Source organism: Empidonax traillii, unplaced genomic scaffold, assembly GCF_003031625.1.
Source record: "Empidonax traillii isolate 1590-97213 ecotype Southwest subspecies unplaced genomic scaffold, ASM303162v1 scaffold237:size1322474, whole genome shotgun sequence".
NCBI lineage: Eukaryota > Metazoa > Chordata > Aves > Passeriformes > Tyrannidae > Empidonax > Empidonax traillii.
The window spans coordinates 1,225,884-1,253,005 of NW_020955430.1; the positions used below are offsets into that span (position 1 = coordinate 1,225,884).

General features: G+C 41.1%; 1 protein-coding gene across 4 annotated transcripts in view; it reads right to left on the reverse strand.

The window, feature by feature from the left end:
- The window catches only part of COL4A5 (collagen type IV alpha 5 chain), a 75,103-nt gene that overhangs the window by 16,384 nt on the left and 31,597 nt on the right, over window positions 1-27,122 (reverse strand). For 2 of the 4 annotated variants that reach the window (XM_027888411.1, XM_027888413.1), the window contains exons 8-38: window positions 26,642-26,668; window positions 25,373-25,453; window positions 24,274-24,336; window positions 23,731-23,766; window positions 23,591-23,632; window positions 23,391-23,483; window positions 21,201-21,254; window positions 21,038-21,094; window positions 18,802-18,846; window positions 18,655-18,708; window positions 18,443-18,484; window positions 17,846-17,978; window positions 17,065-17,238; window positions 16,546-16,629; window positions 15,243-15,335; window positions 14,576-14,646; window positions 14,158-14,349; window positions 13,553-13,721; window positions 12,847-12,939; window positions 12,652-12,756; window positions 11,983-12,080; window positions 11,564-11,714; window positions 10,796-10,909; window positions 7,298-7,306; window positions 6,458-6,625; window positions 5,508-5,597; window positions 4,586-4,735; window positions 3,509-3,607; window positions 2,392-2,481; window positions 1,931-2,070; window positions 885-1,011 (exon numbers count right to left, since the gene is read on the reverse strand). In XM_027888411.1, the coding sequence (XP_027744212.1) occupies window positions 885-1,011; window positions 1,931-2,070; window positions 2,392-2,481; window positions 3,509-3,607; window positions 4,586-4,735; window positions 5,508-5,597; window positions 6,458-6,625; window positions 7,298-7,306; window positions 10,796-10,909; window positions 11,564-11,714; window positions 11,983-12,080; window positions 12,652-12,756; window positions 12,847-12,939; window positions 13,553-13,721; window positions 14,158-14,349; window positions 14,576-14,646; window positions 15,243-15,335; window positions 16,546-16,629; window positions 17,065-17,238; window positions 17,846-17,978; window positions 18,443-18,484; window positions 18,655-18,708; window positions 18,802-18,846; window positions 21,038-21,094; window positions 21,201-21,254; window positions 23,391-23,483; window positions 23,591-23,632; window positions 23,731-23,766; window positions 24,274-24,336; window positions 25,373-25,453; window positions 26,642-26,668 (2,944 nt within the window). The remainder of the gene's footprint in view (window positions 1-884; window positions 1,012-1,930; window positions 2,071-2,391; window positions 2,482-3,508; window positions 3,608-4,585; window positions 4,736-5,507; window positions 5,598-6,457; window positions 6,626-7,297; window positions 7,307-10,795; window positions 10,910-11,563; window positions 11,715-11,982; window positions 12,081-12,651; window positions 12,757-12,846; window positions 12,940-13,552; window positions 13,722-14,157; window positions 14,350-14,575; window positions 14,647-15,242; window positions 15,336-16,545; window positions 16,630-17,064; window positions 17,239-17,845; window positions 17,979-18,442; window positions 18,485-18,654; window positions 18,709-18,801; window positions 18,847-21,037; window positions 21,095-21,200; window positions 21,255-23,390; window positions 23,484-23,590; window positions 23,633-23,730; window positions 23,767-24,273; window positions 24,337-25,372; window positions 25,454-26,641; window positions 26,669-27,122) is intronic. The other 2 variants (XM_027888412.1, XM_027888415.1) reach the window with 1 other exon arrangement.

The following is a 27,122-nucleotide window of genomic DNA, read 5'->3' on the forward strand; positions in this document are numbered from 1 at the left end:
TGAGTAACAAATGAGCTCATTTTACCAAGATACTGTAATTGTGCTCGTTTTGAAGATTTACAGCTGACCAAGGATGTGAATTATAAAGCAAAGAGTGTACAGAAACAAAACATACTAGCACAGCTGTCCTTACTACAGCTCTCAAAACTGTCTTCTTAATTGTGGAGTGCCCATGGCCAAGGACACAGCAAGTCTGGCAGTCTGCTAAAAAATGACTATTTTAGGGACAGGTGTTTCTGCTTGACAGCAAATTGAAACTATGAACTGTGATTGGATAGTTCTTCCCCCATCCTCTTTTCCTTTCTTGAAAAAGGATCTTAATAAAAACAGTCTTAATGAGTTTAGACTGCATTCCCAACCCCACAGCATGAGCTGAGTGGGAGGTAGGAAAGCCAGTGACGCAACTTTGTTTCTCTGAATTGTGAATGATATACCTGTGAGCAATCTCTTAATATTTTTTAGAGAAGAGTGCAAAACCTAACAATTATGTTTCAGAGATTTCTCTTTACAACATACTTTTGGCCAGTAAATGGTATGAAAAAAAAGCCCAGTTTTCCTGATGGCACTTTTTTATTGATTCATGAAGGAAAAATATGGACACAAGTCTTTGTGGGTAAGAGGATGTGAGAGTCTGATCGCTGTGGAGAGTGGGGAGCATCAGCTAACACAACTGCTACATCCCCTCAGAGCAGATGAATAATTTCAGAAGGCACTCTACAGTGATGCATTCCCACACTTACTGTTGCCAATTCCAACAATACAAAGCTTAGAAGCAGCCAGGAACTGTGAACGAAGCTGGAGCCCTCCCCCAGTGACCCACTGTGTTGAGCTGTGTGTACCAATACGAGCAAGAAGGAAAATGAAAAAAAGCTGTTGAGAATTACCTGGGAATCCAGGAAGGCCTGGTTCTCCTTTTGCACCTGGACTGCCTGGAAATCCAGGCAAACCAGGACTTCCAGCTATACCCTTACTGCCTGGACTGCCTGGGTATCCAGGCAAACCAAGGTCACCCTGAAAAACACGAAGCAGAATAAGAACCCAGTCCTTATCAGACGGGTAAGCCTTTCTTGAACGTTCCCCCATCTCACCACCACATAAAGGTCATCATTGCCTTGGGTGCACTTCTCCTCATATCCAGGTAATGTCAAACATCTTTACAGAAAAGAGTAAAGACTTCAACAGTTTTCCCCTAGAATTTTGTACAGAGTATCATAGTTTTTCCTCAGAACTGGTCTACATTAAGGAAAGAAGTGTCTTCCTTTCTTCCAGAAGAAACAGAGATTTTTACCCCATGATAATGCAAAATAAAAAAAAAAAAGAAATCTGTGGAGCTTTAATCATGCAATGTTTTTGCTAAATTAATGGTGTTGAACAGCAGTTGTAAGGCATCACTGAAGACTGCAAGATATTCTGAAGATCTTTTTGTCCCTTTTTTGTGGCTGGCAGAAAGGATGACATAGGTAAATGTTAATGCAAATATTTTATATAGGCTTAAGAATTTTAAGCAGTAGCAATCATGCCATATTATTAGTAATTTATTCTTAAATGCATGTTGTCCTAATTTTTTAATAATTAACCCCATAATTAGAATGGGAACAATGATATTAATTCTATAAATCCCTACCAACTATGAAAGTGTCATATGGAGGACTAGGCCACTAACTGAACCCAACTTGAAAAGTCTGGTAAACTATCTTCTCCTTTAACATGATTAAATTATATGTAAATATTTCCACCTTTAAAATTAGAAATTTTTGCTCCCACCTGAAAAGAAGAAGCTACAGTCAAGCCCGCTTGTTATTAATATACTAACATTACATATTTACAATTATACATAATATATATTAAGCAATAGTTGGGGGAAAAAAAAAATCAACAGAGAATCTAATTTCCTCATGGACTTTTCAAATGGAAAATTTTGTAAAGGTACCTTTGGGCCAGGGGGACCAGGAATTCCAATGCCAGAAAGACCAGGGTCACCTTTCTCCCCTTTCAGTCCAGGAAATCCTGCAGGCCCAGGCTGCCCTGGACGTCCTGCTATTCCTTGGCTGCCTTTAATCCCTGGGGGGCCTGTCCAAGAGATAACATACAAGTTTTAAAAATACAAATAAAACTTCTGCAGTAATTTACAGAAATCACTCACAGTAGAACAGCTGAACTAGAAAGGACTTAACATTTCACTGGCTGGCTTTGAATACCTAATGTGTTTTTATTGCAAAAAACCAACCAAAACAATTATCTAAAAATCTCAATTATGTATTTAGGGCTTTATGTATTCCTCAACTTTATTGCTATTATTATTAAATAGTACATAAAAGCAGATCCCTCTTTGTACTATATAAAAGGAGAACACTGTCCTAAATTAAGTAAAGTACAAGCACAGAAACTAACCTGGAAGGCCCATCTCTCCCATAGCACCTTTTAATCCTGGAGGTCCTGCTGGTCCTGGCTGCCCAGGAAACCCCATGTCTCCCTTGATGCCTAGGAGAGGTGTGATTTAATTAATTAATGGCAATAATTAAAAGTTCCAGATATTCATGCATTCTCATATGAATATGCTCATCATCTAATTACAAAGGCAATGATTTGGAGTTGCTTTAGGCTTCATACTGCTCCTACATGCTTTTTCACACTCATTTGTAGTAAAACATTGAACACCTTCAGTTTGTTCCAAGCCAAGATTCGATCAGGGCAACTGCTTATTTGTTTTGAAGATTTGTCTAATGAAAAGGGTCAAATCTCAGTCCATGATTTAGCCACCATCTGAAACAATTTGGTACTGGTGTGACTTGGTGTCTCCTGAGTTGTTCTGCAGAATGAACACATTATCTCTTTCTTACCTGCAACAGGTATTCAGCAGCTTCTATTAAAGGATTAAATGCAACCTACAATGCCCAAACTAGTTCGAGTCCTGGAAGGTTAAAAATATTCCCCAAGCCCAACAAGATATTTAGAGCAAGACCTACATTAGACACAGCAAGAAAGGATTCAAGATCTCAGAGAAACTGTTACAACTGTAGGGAGAAGCAGTGCAAAACAGAATTTGTTTTCTATTTTGATCCTTTTTGATCCTATTTTGATCGATTTGATCCTTGCAATTCTTTAGAGCAAAGATGTGACACCCAGAAACAGCTTCTGCAACATGTTCATTTGGCCATTTGCAAAGTATATGATTAACAATAGAAGAAGTAAACATTTGAAACGTCAAAAGTCCTGTTGGCAGATCCTGCAGTCATGTTGCTTGCTCAAGGAGCAAGCACTTTTCCAGTCATCCCTAATCTTCAGTGGGATCAGCTTAAACCACCTTTTGGGTCTGTTTGATGGAAAGAGCTCCAAGCATGCTGTTAGGATAATGACTTTAAATGTCCCAAAACTGTGCTGCAGTTTTAAGTGCGAATTTCTAAGCTTTGCTTAGATATACCTGGATTAACATCCCAATTCCATGTTATGAAAGCTTATGCAAATTCTTACTCATCAAAGCTGTCCTTCTGAAGCCTTGTTTACTGACCTGGCAATCCTGGCACACCCGGTGGGCCAATAAGTCCTGGTGGGCCTGGGTCACCTGGGAGTCCTTGATAACCTTTCTGCCCTGATAAACCAGGAATACCTCAAAGGAAAAAGAGTTTATTGTTATTACTATTACTACTACTGTGTGTTTTCTTTTACCTTAAGAGATCAGATGTAGCTAAAGGTGAATAAAAATCCAAACAGGGATTTTTCTTCAGTAAATATAATTCCTCCTGGTTTAGCAAAGAGAAGTATCAGAGAACACAAAATATTGGTTCTGGAAAGTTGAAAATTAGTACAGGACAGGAACAGCTCTTACTTGAGAGAGGGGAAAGAAAGAAAAAGACAAGGAGTGTGTTAGGATCCTACCTAGGCTTCACAGAAATTAATGCAATAGATAAATTAGCACAATAATGGCTGGGACAACACTGGGGAAAGGCATTCTGGTTCTCTGTAGGGCAGAATGTTTTTACTCTTCTCAAGACTCAATTAGAGCTCAAAGGAGACATCAGAACCCTGAGCTGGGGAGGAGGGGAAAGCCACCAAAATTGAGAGAGAAAACAGACTTGAGAGGACTGGGAAAAACTTCCAGGATGCCAACTTCCCAAGTAGAAACACACACACAGATGACAAACAGCTCCGAGGTGGGTAAACTTAGAGACAGCCAAGGAGGTGGTGCATGAACAGATGACCTGTGCAATTTCATCCCACAAGGCAAAGGCCCAAAGGCCTTTGAGGCAGCAGGAATGCAGCCAGCACAGCAGCCATGACAACTATCTCTCATCATGCTTAGCAGTAACACCTGGAAGACTGAACTGCAATCCTGCTGAAAGCACCTCAGTGCTATCAGAATATTGCCACGTGCCAAATAAAAGTATCATTGCAAACTAACCATACAGAGGAACTTGGCCATAGAACCCCTTTAAAAAAGCCTAAAATACAAGACCCTTAAGCCACAAGCATATTCTCAGTTTATTTTTTTCTGTAAGAAAGAATGAATGGTAATGGATTCAGTGACACCTCACTATTATCTGTAGAGGACACGCCACCTTCCCAGACCACATGCAAAGTTCTTTACCTGGAACACCTGGCTCTCCTTTTTCTCCTTTTGCTCCCAGCTGTTTTGGATCAACTTTTCCGGGAGGACCTGGCAGACCTGCTTCACCTTTGATGCCTTTCTGTCCTACCGGTCCAGGAGGCCCCGGCGGACCAGGCAATCCACTGTTACCTGCAGCAGGGGCAGACAACGAAAGGGAGAAGAATATAATCCTTCAGATAGGATAATGCATTTGTAATGCTTTTTCTTACATAGGGAGTCCATGAGTCATTCATGAAGCTGGAATTCACTAAAGGATCAGTCAGTTGGTGCAAGGCTGCCCACAGAACCTTTGGCCCTAGAGCAAAGCCAAGACATGGAGTGCCCGGGGGTGTCCGTGAGCACAGAGGAACCAGCTGTGTCTGCAGGAGCCACGTTTAGAGCTCCCAGAGCCCCACCACACACTGGGCCACCAGCAACAGCTACAGCACCTTTGGATTCACAGCTTCCTTCTTCTGGGGAGATAACTGGGGTTTTCTTCTACCAAACTCTTTTCCTCCAATGAGGGGGTTAGGAAAATGCAGATGGAAGAGTTTCTCTGTGATACCTCTAAGAGCTGATTTTGGATAACTCCATAACCCAAAGCTACTGATTTTCTTCTTTCTGTTGCTTTAAGCAGACTTCACAACACACTTCAGAAATGTTGCTTTACTTCAGTGCCATCCATCCCAAAGAAAAGTTTTCATAATAGCTAACAATTCATGACATCAATTAAATAGTGTGACTGAATGCTACGGCTCAAAATTCCAAAGCAATTCTGAACATCAGCACTGTCAAAGGAAGACACCTTGAGCAGGTCCCAATAACAAAGGTCTAGGTGTTAGTATTACACAACCTCTTTCCACACAGGAAGTGTAAACCAGTATTCTGCATTCTCTTCTGGGGTGTACAAAACAAACCTTACCTTTCAAGCCAGGCAGGCCATTTCTTCCAGGAGTTCCTGGAGGCCCTGGAGGACCAGGAGCTCCCATGACGCCCATCTCACCCTTGGCACCTGAAGGCATTGAATCACCACTGTCATTCTGAACAAAATCCTACCAGTACCTTAATTTTACTTCCCTGCAACTCTGTGGTATTTATGAACCAGCACATGCCTCTAAAGACTGTTTTTAGGGAATTACTAGCACTCAGTTCTTGCACAGATCTAAATCAGATAAAGTGACACTTGAAAATTGTGGCAAATTTTCCACAGTTAAGTCCTGGGAAGAAAATTTGCAGTGCCCTGTTATGGCAGAAAGCATATTTATACCTTCAAGAAGTTTAGTTCCCTGGTTTGAAACACAAATACTTGTTTGAAGCAAACTTGAATTTAGTGAAAGCCAAGCAATTAAGTATACACTACTTTTAGAATGTTTTGTATTGTCCTCTCTATCAAAAAGAGGGACTCTCACTTTTGAGATTTCTGTTTCAAAGGACAAACCAGACTAGCTTAACTGAGTAGTCTAACACATAGAATAAGGAAATTAATACTTAAAACTATGTAGCACTGGTAATTATTTTCTTAAAACAAATTTTATTTCTAAATTGTAGCAGTGACTAGAAAAAAAAAACCAAAATAATTTAGAAAAGTATCATAGCAAAGATGATCAGTTACATTTGAAAGTTATGAAACAGAATAACAAGTACAATATTTGAAACAAGTTACAGGGAAAAGTGGAAAGGTAACAAGGATTTTAATGCAACAGATTTTGTTACAATTTTTTAAAAAGTATGAGATGTAACAGTTACATGTATCTAACTTTAAACAGGTAGGATAAACATCAAAGTTCAATAAGCTGGCACAGCCAAGCATAAGGAACATCCAACTGTAATGACAGTTTGGTCTTTGTCTACAGGTAAAAGACATGAACTTACCTGGAAATCCAGGGATTCCATCCCTGCCAGGTGGCCCAGGGGAACCCTGAGGCCCTGGTAGACCAGGGGGTCCTGGATAGCCGGGGGTTCCTCGGTCACCTGGAGGACCAGGAACGTCGAAGCCTGGAGGACCTGGATCCCCTTTCTCCCCTGGGATGCCTTGCAACCCTAGAGAATGTTGGTAGGACACAACCTTTTAGCAAAGTCAGGCAAGGCTGAAATCTGTGTGTCTCTGGGTGCACTACTGTAGGAACAGCTAAATTTTATTTGCAGTCCATTCCTAGCACTGATGAAAACGCTGCAACTCTTCTAAAGCAATTTATTTTTTAATGGCTTGCAAGTGTTAAAAGGCCATATTCTCCTGAAGATAAGCATTACTAAAATTTTACCAAGGTGTAGCAAATGCAATTAAAAAAAAAAAAGTCTCTAAAGGAAAACAACTGTCTTCAACAACCCTGGAAGTCTGACTTATAAAACAAAAAGCCAAAATTGGTTAGACTGGTTTGTGTTTTATAATTATTGAGATTCTTATATTACCATTAATTACTCTGTTTTACTACATTCTAAGGTAACATTGCCTGAATAGTTTTGGAGGATAGCAAAATTTCGCACGGCCTTACATTTCCCTGAATGAAAAATATGAATTGTCAAAATATGCTTAAGGTTGTTTAGTGCTAATGACACTGAGCTCGAGGCACTGCAGGGGCAAGCAGAGAGCTCATTTCCTTCCACTGCACAGTGTCAGTGAAGATGCTCACTCTGGAAATGCAGCTGCCATAAAAAAGGATTATTCATTAAATCTGAAGTTAAGAAAAGGCTTTGGTAAAGAAACCACAGTACCTGGGGGACCTGAGTGAGGTTCAAAAGCCAACGAGTTAGAGCTCATCAGGAAGTTGGGACAGGTAGCAGTAAGGAGTTGTAATAGTCGTTAAGTTAGGAAACAAAATAAAGCACATGTACGTTAGAACAAGGAAAAAAAAATCTACCTAAAGTTATTGAAAGCAGATCTAAGTACAAAGAATTCAACAGTAATGCAGTTAAGAGAAACCACACTGCAAGGACACTCCAAGCTTATTCAAAGGCTTTTTCAAAGTGCAGCCAGCACTGTACACAGAAACAACAAACAGTGAGATATTTTCAAATATTGATGGTACCTTTTAAAAATAAAATTGTTTTTCCCTCTCTTCTTGTCTAGTATTCCCTCCAAAAGTAGAGAACAAGCTTTACTGATATGTTTTTTTACAGAACTGTCGTATCTAGAGACTGGCTTGGATACCTTCTGAACACCAGAGTACATCCTACCAATCAGCTTCTTGTTGACTGGCCTCACATCCTGGTAAATCCCTTCAAATAGGGATTTTCAATAGATGCTTCTTCTTTATTACACAAAAAGCCTTTAAATATTTTCCCCCATTCTTTTAGTTCTATTATGCAAATGTCCCTTGTTCCACCCACAGACAGTATATTGAATGCCATGACATAATCTACTGAGATAATGACACCACCGAGACAAAACTTCATCAGTAACTCCCAGGCAGCAGAACTTTGTAATGGTGACCCCACTCTGGGCTGCAGCAACAAGTTTAGGTGTGATGTCACCATGTGTTCTCTGCACACTGAAAAGGCAGATCAAGTTTTCTTGACAGCATAAGCTGTGGACTTGTGTTTATTTAATGATAAGTATGGTCCCCTTTGGCAGCAGCTTATCACTGCAATAAACTGTGGGCTCATGTGCCTGGAACTGCTTCCTCTGCAGAGAAAAAAACAGTACCAGATGATGCAGAAGGGAATGCACGTGCTGTGTGTTTAAGGGCTTTCTATCAGCAGGAAGAAAAAAAAAAGAAAAAGAGAAAATAATGTATTACCCAGTAATAGGACAAACTCCTTATCTAGAATGACGAAGATACTTTTGCAAATAGAAATTAATTCTAATTGAATTTCTGGTTCTCAAAAATGTAGCCACGTCATAATTAGAACAATATAGACAACAGAGTAAATTCTAAGTTGTTACATGTTTAAAAAAAGGAAAATGTTGAGCTACTGCAAACTATTTGAATAAATGGTGGTGCAGAGAAAGGAAATTCCGAACAGGGAAATCCTTCCAGGAATTTTCCAAATTACCTGAAAAACAGAGCCTCAGAAACTTTACTCTAATGTTGCATAAAGAAACAGAATCAAAACAGCCTGGTAAAACAAGCAAGGGATGGGAGATGGGAATGTAAGACATTCTGCACAAAACAGAGACAGAGCAGTGCCAAGGGAAAGAACGAGGATTTCTCAAGCATGCATTAGAGTTCAGAGCCACCATGCTGTTAGTAGCCACAATGATTAGTCAGAACAGACATGAAGAGTGAAAATAAAGGCATTTCAAACCCATCAGCTCTAGTAACCATTGTGCATTTGCCAACTTTGGCCTTTTGCAGAATAAATCAGTGATCACATGAAATCAAATCCTGGCTAACAGCAGGGGAGATGTTACAGGAAGACAAAAGAACATGCATTGGCTGAAACATTCAGACATGCTAATCCATTCCACCCCTCACCCCACACACACTCCTGTGTTCCCTTCTGTTCCACTTTAGCCCCAGGTGCAGCTCAGCACAGCCAGACAGGCCCAGGATGCACCCCCTGGCTCAGGGAACCCCTGTTCACGTTGTCCAGACCCCTGGTGTCCCCATCTCAGGACTGGGCACAGGACAGGCTTGCTGGTGCACTGACCACACCTTCCATCCCCACTCAGAAACCTGTGCAAGTGAGTAGAACTCAAACTCCATGGTTCTGCTTACTCAAGTGCCTGCCTGCCTTCCAGTTCAGCACTTTGTCAAATCTCAGCTCCCAGTTCATAAAGATCTGAACATGATCAAGTAATCCCTGCCCCATGGTCTTACAGCTGGCCAGGACTTTGTCAGCATGCATTGCAAACGATGCCAAGCACACAAACACATTCACAAAGTGTGGCTCACAAACATGCAGTGCAAACATTCACACAGGCATGGCAACAACCAGATGGATTTTGAAGGGTTTGTTTCAGGGCAAGGCTGCTCAGAAATGTTCTCACTGTGGGGACTGCCACATATTTGCAACATCAAGAGTTGGTGCACAGCAAGCCCATTCACTGAATGAAGGGGGAAAGGAATTTCCCCGAACAAACTTTGAGAATAGAATGATGTGCATGCATGCACATGTACCCTCTGTGCACAGAGATGGAACAAGTTCAGATCTTCATCAGTCACCAGTGATTTTGGACAAAAGATAACCAAACTCACATCAGAGACATATTCCTAGTTATCACTATTCTTAGATTCTACTTTGTCAATCTAATTTAAACCTATCAGGACTCATAAAACTTGTTGATTTTGCAGAAAAAAAACAAGTGTATGAGGGAATCAGGAACTCCAGAACTCAGAGGTTTCTGTAAGAAGAATTCTAAAACTCTTTTCTAACTGGGCTTATGACAAGATGAATGTGTGTGACCTCTTTTATTGACAGGCTCTTGTTAAAACAGTATCATGTCACTACCTGGAGAGTATTTTCTCCTCTATGAAATAATAAACCTGCTAGTTTGGAACATTCATGATTTCTTCCTTTTCACATTAACTTGAGTTAAATTGAGCTTCAGTTTCCATTAAAGAAAAAAAAAAAAAAAAGAAAAGGAAAAACTGCCTGGCCATGCTAGGGAGAACCTGAATAACTGACTTGATTTTGCACTCAACAAGTAAGTAGAGGGAAGACAAACAGCATTGTATAGGGAATTGAGTTTGCTTTTTTCCCCCAACCAGAATTTAATTTTCTAGATAAAAATGTAAAAAAGTTATTAAAAAATAACTCTCACCCAGTGAATTTGGTATACAGTTTGGTAAGCTAGAAAAACCACTTCACTATTTAAGAACCATCTTACTGTTTGAAAGCAATGCAGTAATAGCACAGTACAGGCAGCTCAAGGCAGCTTTCCTTCCCTTCTGGATCCCCAAACCTCTGCACTAACATTGTGCTCCCTTCTGTCTTGTCCTGAAGAATATGAACTCTTAGGATAAACCACTTCACAGAGATTTTGGCACTATCTGTGCACAACACTTGCTAGAATTTCTGTTGAGACTCTGAGCTCTCTCCAAAGTGGGCTTTTACACCCTTGGGACTTATGCAAGTTGTGCAAATGGCAGGGCTGAATGCAATCCCACTTCTGATTTCAGTAAACATTATGATGTACCAAGTTTTGCCAGCTTGACTGGCAAAACATCCAAGCTAATAGACATGAGTCTCTATCTTTTCTTGCTGTCTTGTGTAGTTGCTTGGTGCATGCCCAAAATAACCTAATAGTACAATTCATGCAAGTTTTACCTGGGGGGCCAACTGGACCTGGAGGTCCTGGAGATCCAGGTGGACCTTGCCCACCAATGCCAGGGATGCCTGGTGGGCCTGGGAGTCCTGGTGGTCCACTTGGTCCAGGATCACCTAAAAGAACACTCTTGATTAGGTAAACACTGAACTCGGTTCAGAGACACTCCCTTTCAGAGCAGAGTGCCTGCACAGTGTACTTGCAGCCTCATTCTTGCAAGGAAACAAATATTGATCTACCACAGGAAAAAACACACTTTGGAGGCTATTTCTGAAAGCCAGAGATTTATCCTCACCTCGTGTGGAATGCCTGCAGTTTACATTTCTAGGCTACACACAGGCATATTGCATCATCATCATCATCATCATCCACATCAAACTCAACAGGTGCTCTCCAGCAAACCAGGCTGGGCAGGTCAATACACACCACGATCAAGAGCAGGAAAAAACGAATTGTAATGCTCTGCATGTTGAAGCACAGTGTATCTAAATGACAATTATTCTATTGATCAAGTTTTACCCCCACATAAACAGGATTTGTCTTTAGAATACAGACTTTCAGGTACTGACTCACAGATTGGTATTCACTCCCTTGCTTGCCTTTTGAGAACACAACCTTACATCTACACAGGTGTGTCTGATTTGGAAAAATGGACCCTGAAGTAATTTGTCTGAAGTTAACACTGCTTGTGTTTAACTGCCATATGGCTCCCAGCACATCTACATTTTTAAAAGTTCAATAGGGAACAGAAAGGGGACAGTTCTCCGTACCTTTGGGCCCTGGAGTTCCATCAAAACCTGCTCGTCCTGGGAGACCAGGGTTTCCTGGGAAGCCAGGATCACCTTTAGGTCCTTGAACTCCTTTTATGCCTGGGGGCCCTGGGGGTCCAGGTGGTCCCGGAACTCCAAATCCACGATCCCCCTATTACAAATTAAAAAAAAAAAATTAATTAAAAAGGGTTTTTCTAAGTTTATCCTCTCCTAAAAACATTCGAATAGCAAAGGAAAAATGCCCATCATCTTACAGTGCAATTTCTATTTTCCTACACTCACTCAAACCTCAAGCAGAGAATGTGACTTCCCTGCCATCAAAAGCAGAGAACAAGAGTTGAAATCCTCCTCACCATCTTCCCACTGATGCAGAAAAACCTCTAAGAGAGGAAAGTTTTATGCAAAACACAAATACAGACCTTCTGTCCCGGGAAACCAGGTGGTCCAGGAGGTCCATCTAGTCCTGGGCGACCCGGAGCTCCTGGAGCTCCGGGAGGGCCTGGAGTCCCTGGGAAACCTGCAGATAACATGAGGGTTAGGGCAGGAGAAAGGACACCAGAGAGCATTAAAACAACTCTTCCTGAGTGCCTGAGGCCCATGAAAACAGGTTCTGTGCTGGCTCAAGTGTCCTTGGGGGTACCCATTTGGCTGAGGTAACTTTTGAGCATGGTCTTTGCCACAGAGGACTTCTGAGACTCTCAAAGTGGAGCACTGCCCATACTGTGTGCTTTTGCAAAAATTACAAACAGTTGATACCAGAACCATTAACATCTTGAGACAGCATTTGGAGTTCTTTTATTGATTCAAGCTCATTTCTCCAAGTTTTACCCATTTACTTTTTTGTCCTTGGCTTACTGAGGAATGTGACTGGGAAGGAGCAGGACAGTGAATAGCAAAAAAGGAGCTCAGCAGTTTTTTCTCCTGAAAAAATATTTCTGAAACTATCATAAAGATGTATAAACGTAAGACAAACATCTTTTAAAGGATTCTAGAGACAGAAAACGACTCACTAGGAAAATGTGCAGACACAACCCCCTGTCTCCCCCTCTTCCAGCCACTACAGCACAGTACCACGGCAGTAAACAAACCTTTGGGGCCTGGTGGTCCTGGAAGTCCAATGCCAGGAATCCCTGGCTCTCCCTTTGCACCTGGGATGCCAGGTAAACCACGCTGACCTGGCTGGCCAGGATCTCCTGTGAGAAGAAAAACATCAAGATAGTTATCCAGAATCAGTCAGAATAAAAAGATCTTGGAATTCCTTGGATATCTAGCTCCTGCTTTACCTGGAAGACCTGGATCACCATTTCTTCCTGGAGGACCAGGGGGGCCAGGAACTCCTGGTTCTGTAATAGTCTGTCCAGGCTCACCTTTTGGACCTAAAACAAAAAAGCAGAAATATGAATCACTAAGTAGGAGTTCCTTTTCTGTTTTTCTTTCAGCAGAAAAAGATGCTTCCAAAGAACTCAAACACCAGCAACACTTGACCCAACAGGTTCTCCACTCCCAAGCCCCACACAAGCTTTGTTCAATGTCAAGACACTTTTCTTGCCATGTTGTTTTTTTCTAGCTTTGTCCTAGGTACCATCAGATGAACAGTACTTTCCATAGCTGACACCAGCACAACTCGATTAGGATCTGTGTAGTTGACAAGAAAGTAACAAAAGCAAACTTGTTCAAAGCAAACCCTTCTTTTCAAAAACTGTTGTAGCTGCAGGATGGTTGAGCGTGTGCCAGACAGTTACAATGCATCAGTGGGGAAGGAGAAGGTTCTCTGGAAGTCAGAGCAGAAGGTGAGGCACAGCAGCAACATGGCACAAATGCTGCTCACTCTGTGATCCTGTGATGACCCTCAGCAAGGGAGCTCATAAATAGCAGGTCTTACAATGCCTCTGGGAAAATCTTAAAAGCAGCATCATGTTCTGAGAACTATCTGGAGCAAAAGGGCAGAGCTTGATTTGGCAGCTCAGCAGCACACAGAGACCCACTCACCAGGAACACCAGGAGGCCCTGGACGGCCGGATACACCTTGGATTCCCTTTTCACCAGGTGAACCTTGTGGACCAAAACCAGGAGGTCCAGGAAGCCCTTTTTCTCCAGGAAGACCTGGTATTCCTGGATCACCTGGAATACCCATTTCTCCTTTGAATGCAACACTGCCCTGAAAACAGAAAGAGTAGCGTGGGAATGAGTAGCATACTATCAAAGGAGTAAAGTGTTTCATTGCTTCTGTTTTGAAACTCTTTGGCATTTTCCACCCTTCCAGCTCTTAAGGCCATGAGTTGAGTTGCCTACAACTTACAAATCTCGGAGAGAGCAGGCCTAGACCTGGTTCCTTAATTCTTCCCATTACATTGGTGAGATAGAGACAAGGGCAGAAGGGACCATCTGACACTGCCCAAGAGAAGCCTCAGCCTATTTCTAGAGGCACTGACAGATTCAGGAGGTATCATCACTAGACTGGCATCTACTGAAGAGAATTACTGCCTTATCACAGCCAGAAAAAGTGCACTGCCAGTCCTCTTCTCTGCACTATGTCAAATGCATGCAGGACTTCCCCAAATATCCATCCAAAGGCAGCATAAAATGGAACTCACAGGTTCCCCCTTAGGGCCAGGTAAACCTGGCAGTCCATCTCGTCCAGGAGTGCCATCTATGCCAGGGAGACCTGGAGGTCCTGGGAAGCCGGGGTCTCCTTTGTCACCTTTCATTCTTGGAGAAGTCAGGACATCCCCTGGGTCTCCTTTAGGACCAGGTCTTCCAGGAGCACCTGGGGACCCTGGGAAGCCCTGAGGGAATTAAAAAAAAAAAAAAAAAAAAGGAAGAAAAAAGCCTTTTAATTTTCTTTCACTCTGTGTCCAAGTTTGGCACAACATAAGGATTATGCATTCAAGGTAGTTATAGACAAAAAAATGAGTATTAGACAAGAAATTACATCTACTCTTTACAGATCTATGAATCATGCAAGACAAATGAGACACTATTTTCCCACCAGAACATAACACCACCACTTACTGGTGGCCCTACAAGGCCAGTTAATCCAGGAAGCCCCTTTTCACCTTTTGGTCCAGGAAAACCAGGAGAACCTGAGATGTGCAGAAAGACAGAAAAGAAAAACATAAACCTGGAGAAGCTGTAAATATCAAGCCTGCTGATTGCATAGATAATATATAAGTTGCTTTAAAACCAGGCAGAGTTTACTCTGGGTTGTTGTGGGGGTTTTTGGTTTTTTTTTGAGAGCTCAATTTTATTTGAGCAGAACAAAATTTGCAACTCTAAGTTAAATCAGTAATGTCAAAAAATATCACACTTTTAAAAGCTCCAGCTCCTCTATTATTCCAGGAATAACAAGCAGTAGAAGTTAATTTTTGTCTTTCAGTTAAATCTACAACAGAGCCTACTCCTTCAAAACACAGAATTCTTGCAAGGCTGTCTTTGAGCAGAGAAATATTTTTGAAAGATTAAGTTATCAAAAAAGAGTGATTGTTTGACACGTATCCAACCTGTTCCTCCCCAACTGTGCAGAACACAACATGTACCAACCATTTACTGGAGCTGGCAACTGTGCACCTGCATTTGTACATACCACACAGGTATGTTGTTACCATTACACACAGATATTCAGACAGAAAGGTGACTTTATAGAATGAATTAAGCAGAGCAGTGAAGCCCAAAGCCTCACCTGGACTACCCGGAGGTCCTGGTGGTCCTCTCTCCCCAGGGGGCCCAGTTACTCCAGTTCCTATGCAGTTGAAGCAGGTGTCTCCTCGATCACCTACAAAGATTTGCATTGCAAAAAAAAATCATGCTTGAGCATCAGATTTTAGGAAACATTAAAATAGAGTTCAGCAAAACAGCAATTGGCTTCGTCCTACTGTTTTATAATACCAGGCCCAGAATGAGTATTTTAAATAATTATTGTTTAAATATCAGGTTTCCCCCATGAAAGCCAAAAGGAAGCTTTTTGGTGACTAAGAGTCAGATAATATTAGATATAACTAGAATTGATTTAGGATGGCAGTGCAAAATAAATTAAAACAAAAAAAATGCTTTCAATAATAGAAAATAAAACTATGGATATTTTCCTCACCAAAAAAGTCCTCTTCTAAAGAAGGTACTTGAAACTTTAAACTACAACTCTAAAACACATATATCAAAATTCCAAAGTTTGATTGAACTCCAAGAGTACAAAATAAATGCTGGTAATATTTCAGTGATTTGGCAATAGACTAAAATTATTTCATTTTTTTAAAAAGAGTGGTTTCAAGAAGTTTAGGAATTTTCTTCACAACAGAATTTCTTAATATTTGAGCACTTTATTTAGGTTAATGAATTAATCCCTGCAATCTCCATGAGAAAAAATAGTTCTATTTGAAGGAGGTACAAAATGAAGTGAGATGCCCAAAGTCATATAAGATGTCCATGGATGAGCTAGAAAAAGATTCTCACTTACCCATATCAGCATCCTCATTGCAAGGTTGTCTTTTTGGAAACAAGGATACATATTAAATATGACTTTCTTTTGCTTACCAAACAAAGAAACTCACTGTAGATTGACCAACTCAAATTAGAAATCCTGTATTTATAATTTTAATGTTGCTTTTCATAAAAAAAAAAAAGTCAAACTTATTAATGAAGTATAGAAGGTTTTAACACAGATTTGGCAACTGCTGTTAGCACTCAGTTTTTATCTTCCTGGGAGATACTCATCAACCTCAAGTTCAATTTACTTCATTCTGAAGCACATGATCTGTGCTCAGCCCTAGCACTGGTTGTACCTTCAGCCACTTTGAGACTCCTGTGCTTTAAATTAGATGAAGGAGTATCCTGTGCCCAAAGAAACAGCTGTCTCACTCAGAAACAGCAAATATCTGCACTCAACCCTACTGGGAAGAGACACTGTTAATGCTTATTAAATGCAGAGTTTACATTTTTTAACAAGCTTCAATAAAAAGAGAAAAAACGAGACAGCCACGACACTGCACCTTTCTGGCCTCGCTCCCCTGTAAAGCCTGGTTGTCCTGGAATTCCTGGAGGACCTGGTGGCCCCTGCTCACATAACCCTTCACCTGAGGAGAATCAGGAGAGGTTTAATGATCAGTTGGTGTTTTCTGACAGCAGCACTCAATACAGGTATTCAGGACAAAAGTGTACTTCCTGGTATCTGTGTGGATATTCTGATATACCCCCCAGCCACACACCAAACATTTTGGCAACTCACACAGAGGACTGCTGGTAAAAACACACACATATAATCCAAACTCAAAAGGAAAAAGTCAGTGATATTACACAACAATCATCAGTTCTTCACAACCTCAGCTATCTCCCACTGCTTCCTCCTTCCATCTCTCCACTACATTCTGATATTCAGCCTCACATTTTAAAAACGTGCCTATGAAACATCAGAGTGAAGGGACTTCAGATGCCAATGCCATCTACTCAATAAATTCCTTCCTGAACCACGTTAGTCTCCTCTGCTTGCTGTCTGTGTGATCACCACTTACCAGGAGGAACAGATGGTGCTGGTGGCCCTGGGGGACCTGGTGGTCCTGGAGGTCCTCGTGGTCCAGCCAGTCCTGGTTGCCCAGGAATAGAAACACCAGGTAAACCTGGATCTCCCTTCTGTCCTCTCTCCCCAGGTAAGCCAGGTGGGCCAGGAGGTCCAACAGTAGTGATCCCTAAGATGGGAATAACTTAATTCTTTGCCAGCTCAAAGGTGCAGATCACATTTTTGCAAGGATAACCATGACATATGAAGACTAACATGCTACAGATAAGACTGTCTTTCCATGTGAGTACTCCATAACATTTCATTTATGGAATCAAACTACAAGTTGATGTGCAGTTTATGACATATGCACATCTTACATTTTCAGAGATGATTGTTTGAAAAATTGACCTGAGGCTCAACAACTAAGTTTATGAAGGGAAAAAAAAATAAAACAGGACTAACAAAAGAAAGTATTGATAGAAAAAAGAAAAGAACATATACAAGTTCTAACACAGAATCCTTATCTTCTTCTCTGTGCATCTACAAGGTGTCACTGCTCACTCCCACTGTAGACTCAGTTCATCTCCTCCCTTACTATTGTCTAAAGAGAGCAATGAATGTTCAGAAATCCCCATAAGCTCGAGACTGCCCTTCAAGCTCAAAGGTAGTTCTAAATAGTTCTGCCTTAATTTGCTGCTCAGTCCTTCTGTCACAAAGAGTGTGAAAAGACTGTGAAGTCAAATATCAATTCAGACATTTGAGCACAGAACTTCTTTTAAAGCTTGCACTCCTACCTGGAGATCCTGGCAAGCCAGGTGGGCCTGGCCTACCAGAGAATCCACGCTCCCCTTTGGCTCCTGGAAGTCCTGGCAATCCTTTGCTACCTTTTGGTCCCACTGTTGCATCAATGCCTGGTCGTGGAATGACCTGTAAATGTTTCATGCTCATGTGAAACAACTTGCCAAGAAAAGAGTCACTGGAATGGTACAGAGATGTGAGGGGGGGAAAGTCCAACATACTTTGAACCTTATACCAATGACAGGAAGCTTTCCCTACTGCACTGAATTACCAGATAAAATTCCAGTAAAGAACACTTCCCAGTAGGAAGCTGTTTGACTGCCAAGCCAACAGTTACAGCAGGGTTCAGTGAGGCTGACTCAGTTCTGCTGGGCTGAGGTTACAGTCCAGCCTGTGTTTGCAACCCAGCAAATCCAACAGCACAGAATTCATCCTGAAAGAGGGAAACCATCACTTCTATTACTGAATGTATGAAAGCTTGAGTGGTGCTGTTGTTGTTGTACCCAGAGATGGGACTTCCAGTCTGCCAAGAACTACAATGAAACAACACTGCCAACAAAATGCAGAAAGAAAATAAAGGATCAGCAACTTACAATTCCAGGAGGACCAGGGGGACCCATGTCACCTTTTTCACCCTACCAAGGAAATTAAGAGCGTTTTTCATACTGTGCAGTAGAACATAAGCAAGTTATTGCAAATACCATTCAACACTGCAATAGCACAGGCAATGCGATTCAGCCAGAACTGAACTCAGTGATGGCAGATTTTCAATCTATTATGCAATAATGACAAAAAACCCACGTACCTTTTCACCATCTCTTCCTGGAGCACCGTTTATTCCAGGCCCACCAGGTAAACCCTTCAAGAAAACAGAAAGATAATCACACTCTGATCTCCATATCAGAAAACTTATAAGGAGTCTGCTTAGATCAGAAAGGTATAAGTTACTCACATCCCTACCAGGCTGACCAGGTTCTCCATCTTTGCCAGGTTTTCCCTTCAAAGACATAAACATGCATTGAAATAAAATGCTCCAGTGGTGAAGAATTCTCATGGAAATTATGTTACTTATTTTCCATTTTTTTCAGTAAACCAAACTGCCTCTAGAGTGCAGTCCTTGGGACAAAGATCTCAAAGACATTAACCAAGTATAATCCATGGAGTTACCTAAACTGAGGTTTCCATTCCAAAAACCAGAGCCCAAAACCATGACAAGTTGGGTGAATACAGCACAAAATGATCTCCAGTTTGCTATTGCTCATTCACTGTGGTTCCTTCTCCCTTTATTTTAACACTACAGAAATCCTTTACTTGGAACACAGATCCTAACTCCCTAAACACTAGAACATTATATTTAATTAGGAAATTAGTATAATGTGACCAGTGAAATGAAATACAAACATTTTTGGTTTGAATTTTAACTCTCCTTCAGATCAAACACAATTTTCTCAAGAGTATCAACAAAAAAACACAAAGGGCAATTCTGCTCAAAGAAGCGACTTCTAAACCCCATAGATCCTTGCTGAACAGCTTTGTCACTGCTGCAGTAAAAGCAGTGCAAGCTCCACTTTATTCCAGACCATTCACTGGGCAGACAAACGTCACTCTATTGTCAGAGTTACAGGAGCTGTGTCTGGGGGCACCTGCTGGGACACAACTGGAATAGGTGATTGAGCTTCAGTGCCAAGACCAACTCCCAGTCAATGAGTTGTTGTTAATATGAGCTCACAGATAAAGTGTATCACAGTATAACGTGATTTGTGAATTCTTTGTTATTACTGATGAGTTCTGACTCTCAAAAATGAGGTTTTAAGATTTCCTGTGAATTTGCAGAACGACCTATTTGAATACACAGGCTGACATTTTTATGAATATATCTGAAATGAGCCACACAGAATCATATGGAGCCCTAAAAGGCAACTTGTAAGTGATTTATTAGCAAAACTGCACTTGAAGTATGCAACAAATTCAGAGTAATAAGAAACTAAATAAAAACGTTTGTAAACAAGATTTTGGCAAAAGGCACCCGACATTGCCCCTCAGGACTTTTATCCTTTCAGATCTTTGCAGATTTCTGTGGTTTCCATTTACTTTTTGCAGAGAAAAGCTGCAATTCAAAACCCACTCAAAATATAATGAGACTTTTGGCTTTGAAAAACTGCCTCATTTGTTATGTTCCTTAAAGGAGACAAATCAAAGCCCTTCTATAAATCTCAGCAACTAAGAAGGATTTTATCTAGAACACCACACATTTGTTTCCATTGTATTTATTTCCCATGGAAATTGGAAAACACACTACCAACATGTTTCCAAACAGTGTTTGTATATTGTCCAATTAACCTGAGCAAGACTTGTGTCTTGATTTTCAAAGGGGCCCATTCTGTTGATGAAACTACATGTTCAGAAGCTGTGGAAGTGAAAATATAGAGTGCTTTGAGCTGCTAACAGCTTGTCTTCTCTTTCCTGGTCCGGCCCATGTTATTTTCATCCTATTTCTTAGCACTTCTATGATCTTCCTCAGCTTTTCTGAGCTGTGATATCCATTTAAATTCCAGGATTGCTGTGAATCTAGGCAGGAACAAAGTGACTCATGCTGTCCCTAGATACAGCTATCCTGCCTCGTCCCCTCCCCAGACAGCACATAAATTGAAGCAATATCTTGGGAAGTGACAAATAGATTTTTTGGTCTTAATGCAGCGTTCAGAGACTTGGTTTTATGACTCACCTCACAAGTAAACCCACTGAGAATGAGTTTACATAGACCAGCTTATATATATATTTATATATTTGTACACACACCAATCTGCTGCTTGGCAACCCAGTACACAGCAAACTGAATGAAGACCCTTTGGAAAAGGAAGAGGAAAACTGTTGCCTCAGACAAGCAGCCCAACAGCTCTGAAGAAGGTTACCTGTTAACCAGGTAACATAATTCAAATCTTTTTCTCCTGCCCCCAAAACTAAGATCCACAAGGTAGATAATTCTTTCAGAAAGCACTGAGAGAGCCATAGACAGAAGCACTTTCATGACCCACGTGCGTCATCTACGAGTCTGCCAGGTTACAAGGGGGGAAAAAAAGTAATCTCTTACCCAGAGGCTGATGGCCCCACCTGAATTCAACATTTGTTTAATTCTCAAAGATAACACTGAGTGGAAAGATAAATGTTTGGTTAAACAAACTACTTACTCTTTTGCCTGGTTCTCCTTGCTCACCTTTTTCACCTTTTACGCCACCGGGAAGACCCTGGACACACAAACGTCATCTTAAACTGAGCCCACAAGCCAGAGCAGAATGAAGTTACAGTTCTGATATAAATGCAACAGAAAAGAACTAAAAGAGTTCTACTCACAGGAGGGCCTTGTGGCCCAGGAAGTCCTGGTGGGCCTGGATCACCTGGAATACCCTGTCAAGCATGGGCAAAGAAAAAGCGGATTAAAGCCTCCATCACTCCCTAACAGCTCAGTTGATTTTTATTTTTTTTTAATAGAATATTTTTTTGCTGTCATTTAAACTTCCAAGTTATGAAGGAACATATTTATTCTTTCTCTGTGTGGAACTTCAAGTGCATCTATAAATTTTATTAACTGCTCATCCTGTTTATTTAGATGATTCACTCCACTAAAGACACAACTGCCTCCTGTGTGCACTGTAGCAGCTGGTTTGGTGGCCTGCAGCTGCTACACAAAAATAAAAAGAAGAAAGAAAAAAGGAAAGAAAGAACAAACAAATCCCAGATCCTGTTGAAATTAGAGGAGCATCAGTCACTGGATTACTGGTAATTGCTGAAGCTGAGGGGCCACCAGGACCAAAGTGTGTTTGTCAGGAAGCGTTAAAAAATTTGAGTTTCTATTTTGCCTTGTTACACCTTTGTACAAGTTACTAAATCTTTTCACCATTAACCTACAGAAACATTACCAGCTATTGAATGCACAAAAAGTTTCTGTGCAGTTTCTCTTATTTTCATGGAGGCCTCCCAGACTTTTACAGGCCCATCTACACACCTGATTTTAGCCTGAGATCACAGGTGGGGGCCCACACCAAAACTTTGTGTGTATTTCACAAAAAGAGTGGGTGTAATGTTGAAACTTCGTAGTGATTGTGTATTACCAAGCATAAACTTTGTTGAAATAAAAAGCAAATTTGCAAACTTTGAAATCATTGTTAATGTTGGCCAAAGGCACTCAGAACGTGTTTGTAAGTCTTAGTGCTTTAAAAGGAATGTAGGTAGAATGCTTTCAGTTTGTACATTTACATAACTTAATGCCAGGATAATTAGACCTTCAGGGATCCCTGATGACAGAGGCAAATTACTCTGACCCCAATAAAATCAGATGAATTTTTGCTTCAATGAAAGTGTAGGCAAAATGTCACCTTGTCTTTCCTTAGAATTACAAAGACACACAGTCCTGCTCTTTATTTTCTGTCCCACCATCCAGTAACAGAGAGACAAAACCAGAGACTGAGACCTTTCTAGGATGACTGCACATTGCAAATGCACACCAGTGCACAGTTCTAGGTAATGCCTTAGAGGTGCCTCATGTTCTTCTGAAAGGAAGAGTAACAAATGGCTTTGATCAAGATCACCTGCTCCCTGTATCTGAGCTTTCTTCTCTGACATGTTTCCCAAGATAACAAAATGGAAAGGAAGAAACTGATCCAAATACAGATGGAGGAAACAAATAGTTTAAAGTTCAGTTACCACACTGACATTTGAAAAATAATCAGAGCATAAAAACGATCACTCACCACTTCTGCCTCAAAATATCTCTACCTCAACTCTTCTATTACTTAGGGTGGTATCTGAGAATACCACAAAAGCTTCAAAGGAAATGTGACATCCAGGCATCCCTGATCCTGGATCCTGCTAGTTCTGCTCAGGGTGCCTGTGACTGGCACCCAGAATTAAATAGCACTGCCAAATGTTCCCCAGTGAAAAAAGAAAGAAAAAAGTGTAATAACTTCAAAAATGGTAACTCTCCCCATGACTTTTAGGCATTTATGGGTGGGGAAGGATCCATGCAAATCCACCCAGCAGTCTGAGCTTACTGTCACAATATGGCTTGATAATTACTATTGAGAGGCCAGAAGCAGGGAAAGCACTTTATTCAAACCACAAGGAAGAAAAATCTTGGGGTATCACTAATGACCAAAAAAAAAAGGAAAGAAAAAAAAATTGAATTAATTTTTTTAAAAGACTTCCTCACAATGGATGACATAGCTGGTTAATTAGTGGGAATCTGAATCCCCAGACTGTTCTGAAAAATCACAGTCTGGGTGTTCCAAGGAATGAGAATATTTTAACTGCTTTTACTGTTACTGGGAACTTCCTTTAGAAGAGTTTCTTAAGAATAGTTACTTTACTAAGGGAAGTAACTGGACTAATGTGACTGGCATGCCTTCTATTAAAGGAAAAGTACTCAGGTCTGGAACATAAAGTACTCTGAGAGAAATAACAGAACCTCTGCAGTGAGCAGGACGTGAACACACATGAGCCAAACCAACAGAGGCTGCAGCTCGATGGATGCAGTGCCCCACTCACCTGATCTCCTTTCTGAAACTCAATGTCATTTGGTCTTTTCTGTTCTCCAATTTGTCCTGGTGGCCCTGGAGGTCCCTGAAGACCTTGTTCACCCTAATGTGCAAGAACATGCAGTTTGTTACAGGCATTACAAGCCAAAATGACAAGTGTAAGCATTTGGAAAGTAATAAGCAAAAATATCATCGTGATCACCTACTCACTTTTTCACCTTTGGGTCCTTGGAAATTCAAACCCATATTACCCTGCAAAAAGTATAACTCATCAGCCCTTAGAAGTCACAAATAAACAGAAAGAAAAAGAAAACAGTCCATCACCACCATCAACGAGGGAAAGAAAATACCTTGGGTCCTGGCAGCCCGGGTGGACCAGGAGGTCCCTATTAAAAAAGGAAACCAAAAAACAAGTCACTTCCAAGCACTTTACAGGCCCCTTGTAGGAAAAAACCCCAAACCACCCCCTGTGTTGACAAGGCACTTTGCTTTCCTCTGAAAACTCTTTTTCATGCTATTCAACTTCACAAATGTGTAAGAAACTAGTTCTTCCTTCAAGTGAGAGAGTAAAACGAAATTAAACAGTCAGGTATTAAACATCCTACTTTAAATAAGCTAAATCTTGTCCCTTAGGTTTCACACAAATAAGAAGCCTGCACAACGATTCAGCCCAATTTAAAGCAAAAGAATGTCTGGGAACAGGTTGTTTCAAAAGTATCTTATTTAAACACGCACAGGAACAGCTCCAGGGTGAACTCAATGCATGGTTGCTGCTGTCTTCATACCAAGTCCTGACTACCATGATATCTGCACTTCACTGCCCTGCCTCTGAGAGCATGAAAGAAGTAACTGTCCCATTTAAGGCTTTATGAGTAACAGGTTAAAGAACTCACCGTCAAACCTGGGGGCCCTGGAGGGCCAATTGGACCTGGTATTCCCATGGAGCCAGGTGGGCCCTGTTGAGAAAGAAAAGGAGGCTATGAGAGGCACCTTTTTATGAATCAAAAACACAACCCAGGTAAGATCTTCAAGGTCAAAAAAACACAACAGTGGCATCTCATACATGTCAGATCAATGTAGTTGACCACTAACCTACCAGTCTGTCCTTGTGGAAAGGCCTAAAGGAGTGTGTATCGTGTTAGGAGTGTTCTGCTCTCAACATCAATACATCTCTTTGGCTTGGATAAGGGAATGCTTTTTTGCTTGTTCTGAACTACTTTTGCACTTTCTTTCTCTTCATGCACTGAGAGAGAACAACAAAACACTCTGTATTTGTGATTCCTCCCAGCCAGAAACAGACAATAGGGAAGCCCAGATCAGAGGAGCAGAAATGCTAACAGGCTCAGTCTGGTCAGCATAGCCTGGGGCTTGCCTCTCTGTACCAGGAAATGGGAGGCTGGCTGCTGGCCAGGGCAGGCCGATAGACTCATTTTCGGCTCCCCTTGTTCTTCCACTAAAGCAATGAATGGCTCAGTGGGGAAGCACAGGGCCTGGAGTCACTAGCTGTTTTCACAGAGGACTGCTGGGAGAATAGAAACACTGTTCAGGAGGTGCAACATGAGGAGAACAGCTGAGAAATTACCCTCTCCTTCCCACCGTCCAAAACAGCGGCTACAGCCCAGAAAGCCAGATGTTACTTACTTTAACTCAGGGTGAAGAAGGGAAGGGAACTCCAGAACTGATACAAAGAATGTCTGGGAAGGGGGAACAGGCAAGGGAAATAGAGAAGTCAGTCAGTAACTGTTAGTGCTGCTGCCTGTTGGGTACCACCTTCCTGACCAGGGGACCTTTCTGGCCTCTGTGGGTCAACCTATTAAGAGCAATACGGAATCCCACACTTTCCCTCATGTCATACATTAGAGGTGAGCCCTGCATCTCCAAATAAACACATGAATCCCCTGGCACCAAACCTTCCAATTGCCCTATAATGCAAACACTGTTCACTCATCTTTTTTGGCAGAACACAGCCCAAGAGAACTTTATGCAACTTACAGGTATCCCTGGAAGACCTGGAAACCCTGGGTCGCCCTTCTGTCCTGGCAGCAAGGATGTAATTATTTCACCTGCTTCACCCTAGAAGAGAGAGCTGACTTTATTAACAGAACCTTTTAGAATTCTTTACCACCATTCTGACTTTAAAGGACCCAGAGCTGTGTTACACCCTAGCAGTACACTTTAATGTAAGTACTAGATTCTCCAAGAACAGCTCTTTTTTAGGAGAGATGAAGATTTTTTAAATGGTTAAACTAACAACTACTAAAAGGTTTCTTTTCTACAAAAATATCAGCGTTGATTTAAATTCCAAAAGATTAGGGGATTGAAAGACAAACGCTTCACAAAAGAAACATTCTAGCTCCCTGTAAAAGCAGCTGATAGGGCACAGAAGAAAAAAGGCTCATTCAGCTTTTTCCAATGACCCACCCCATGAGAGTAACGATGAGTATGCTGCTATAACAGTCATGCTTTGTGGTCTATATTGAAGCACAGTTTCTTATTCATTCCAGGCAATACCCTTGTTTTAAAAATATGTGTTCTGATAAACTTGCCTTTCAATATCTTGAAAATAACTGGGAGGGAAAAAAGGAGCTGAGAAAAACAATTCAGCTTAATAGTCACAATTGCCTAGCACCGGTGTTTTGCTGCACTCTCAGGAGTTTAGAACAATTCTGTGGGTCAAGTTGCCTTTCAAATAGATTTGAACCAAAACTGATGTTTTGGCCCCTGCTCAAATCAGTCAAGGATACAACCAAGGTTGTTTACCCTTAAAAAATAAAAGGGCTTCTTAAGGTTCAACATCAGCTCATGAGACTCTTTACATTATGCTGAAAAAATTACTGTCTGGATTTAGACAGTTCAAAGCCTGTTTTCAGAAGGAACCTAAGTTGTTGTAGTATTCACTGGATATTTTAAGTCACTACTGCTTAGTCTGTAGTAGTGTTCTGAGTATTCCCAGGTAGTCTAATGGTGTGTTTGGGTGTTTGTTTTTGCTAACTTGATGCCTCACAACACCATCACTGTCCCTCCCAGTCCCAAGGAAACCAGCTCCAGAAAACACTCTGCTACTTCTGCAACTACTGACCCAATCTGAGCAAGCTACTGCAGAATTTCCAATCAGCTGCACTGGAGTGGCCCGGAAACACTAAGAATGTCACTGCAGATAGCAGTGGGTGCACGTGGTCTTGCACGAAAGCCAGCAGGTTACTCAGATCACACTGCACACCATGCCTGGTTAGTATTTCAGTGTGAGTACAGCACACTTACCTTCATACCTGGCAGACCAGGGGGTCCCTTTGTTTAAAAGAAACAAACAAAAAAATAAAATAAAATAAAGATCAATAGAAATAAATCATTGGTATGTTATTTGCAAACCACTAATCAGATCTACGCCATGAGGCAAATATTAAAGACAGGAATTTAAGAGAAGATATGAAACAGGAGAAAGTAAATTTTTTATAAACTTCAGAATAAAATGGAAAAACTAGAGAACTTTCACAGTGAGTGTTGAGCATTAGAGAGATTACATTTCCATTTCTTAGCTATTTCCTTCTTAATTGCCTCCTATTACCCACCCTGTCTACCACATCTCTTTCTGTTTGTACTTAGTTCTGACAGCCACTTTGCTGTACATCCTTGTGTTTCACACTGAAAACATCCAACACTGTGTCTCTTTTTGCTGCCCCATTAATCACCAGTAAGGCTCTTTAGATGTACCAGATGTCAGCATCAAGATCTTACTTTTCTG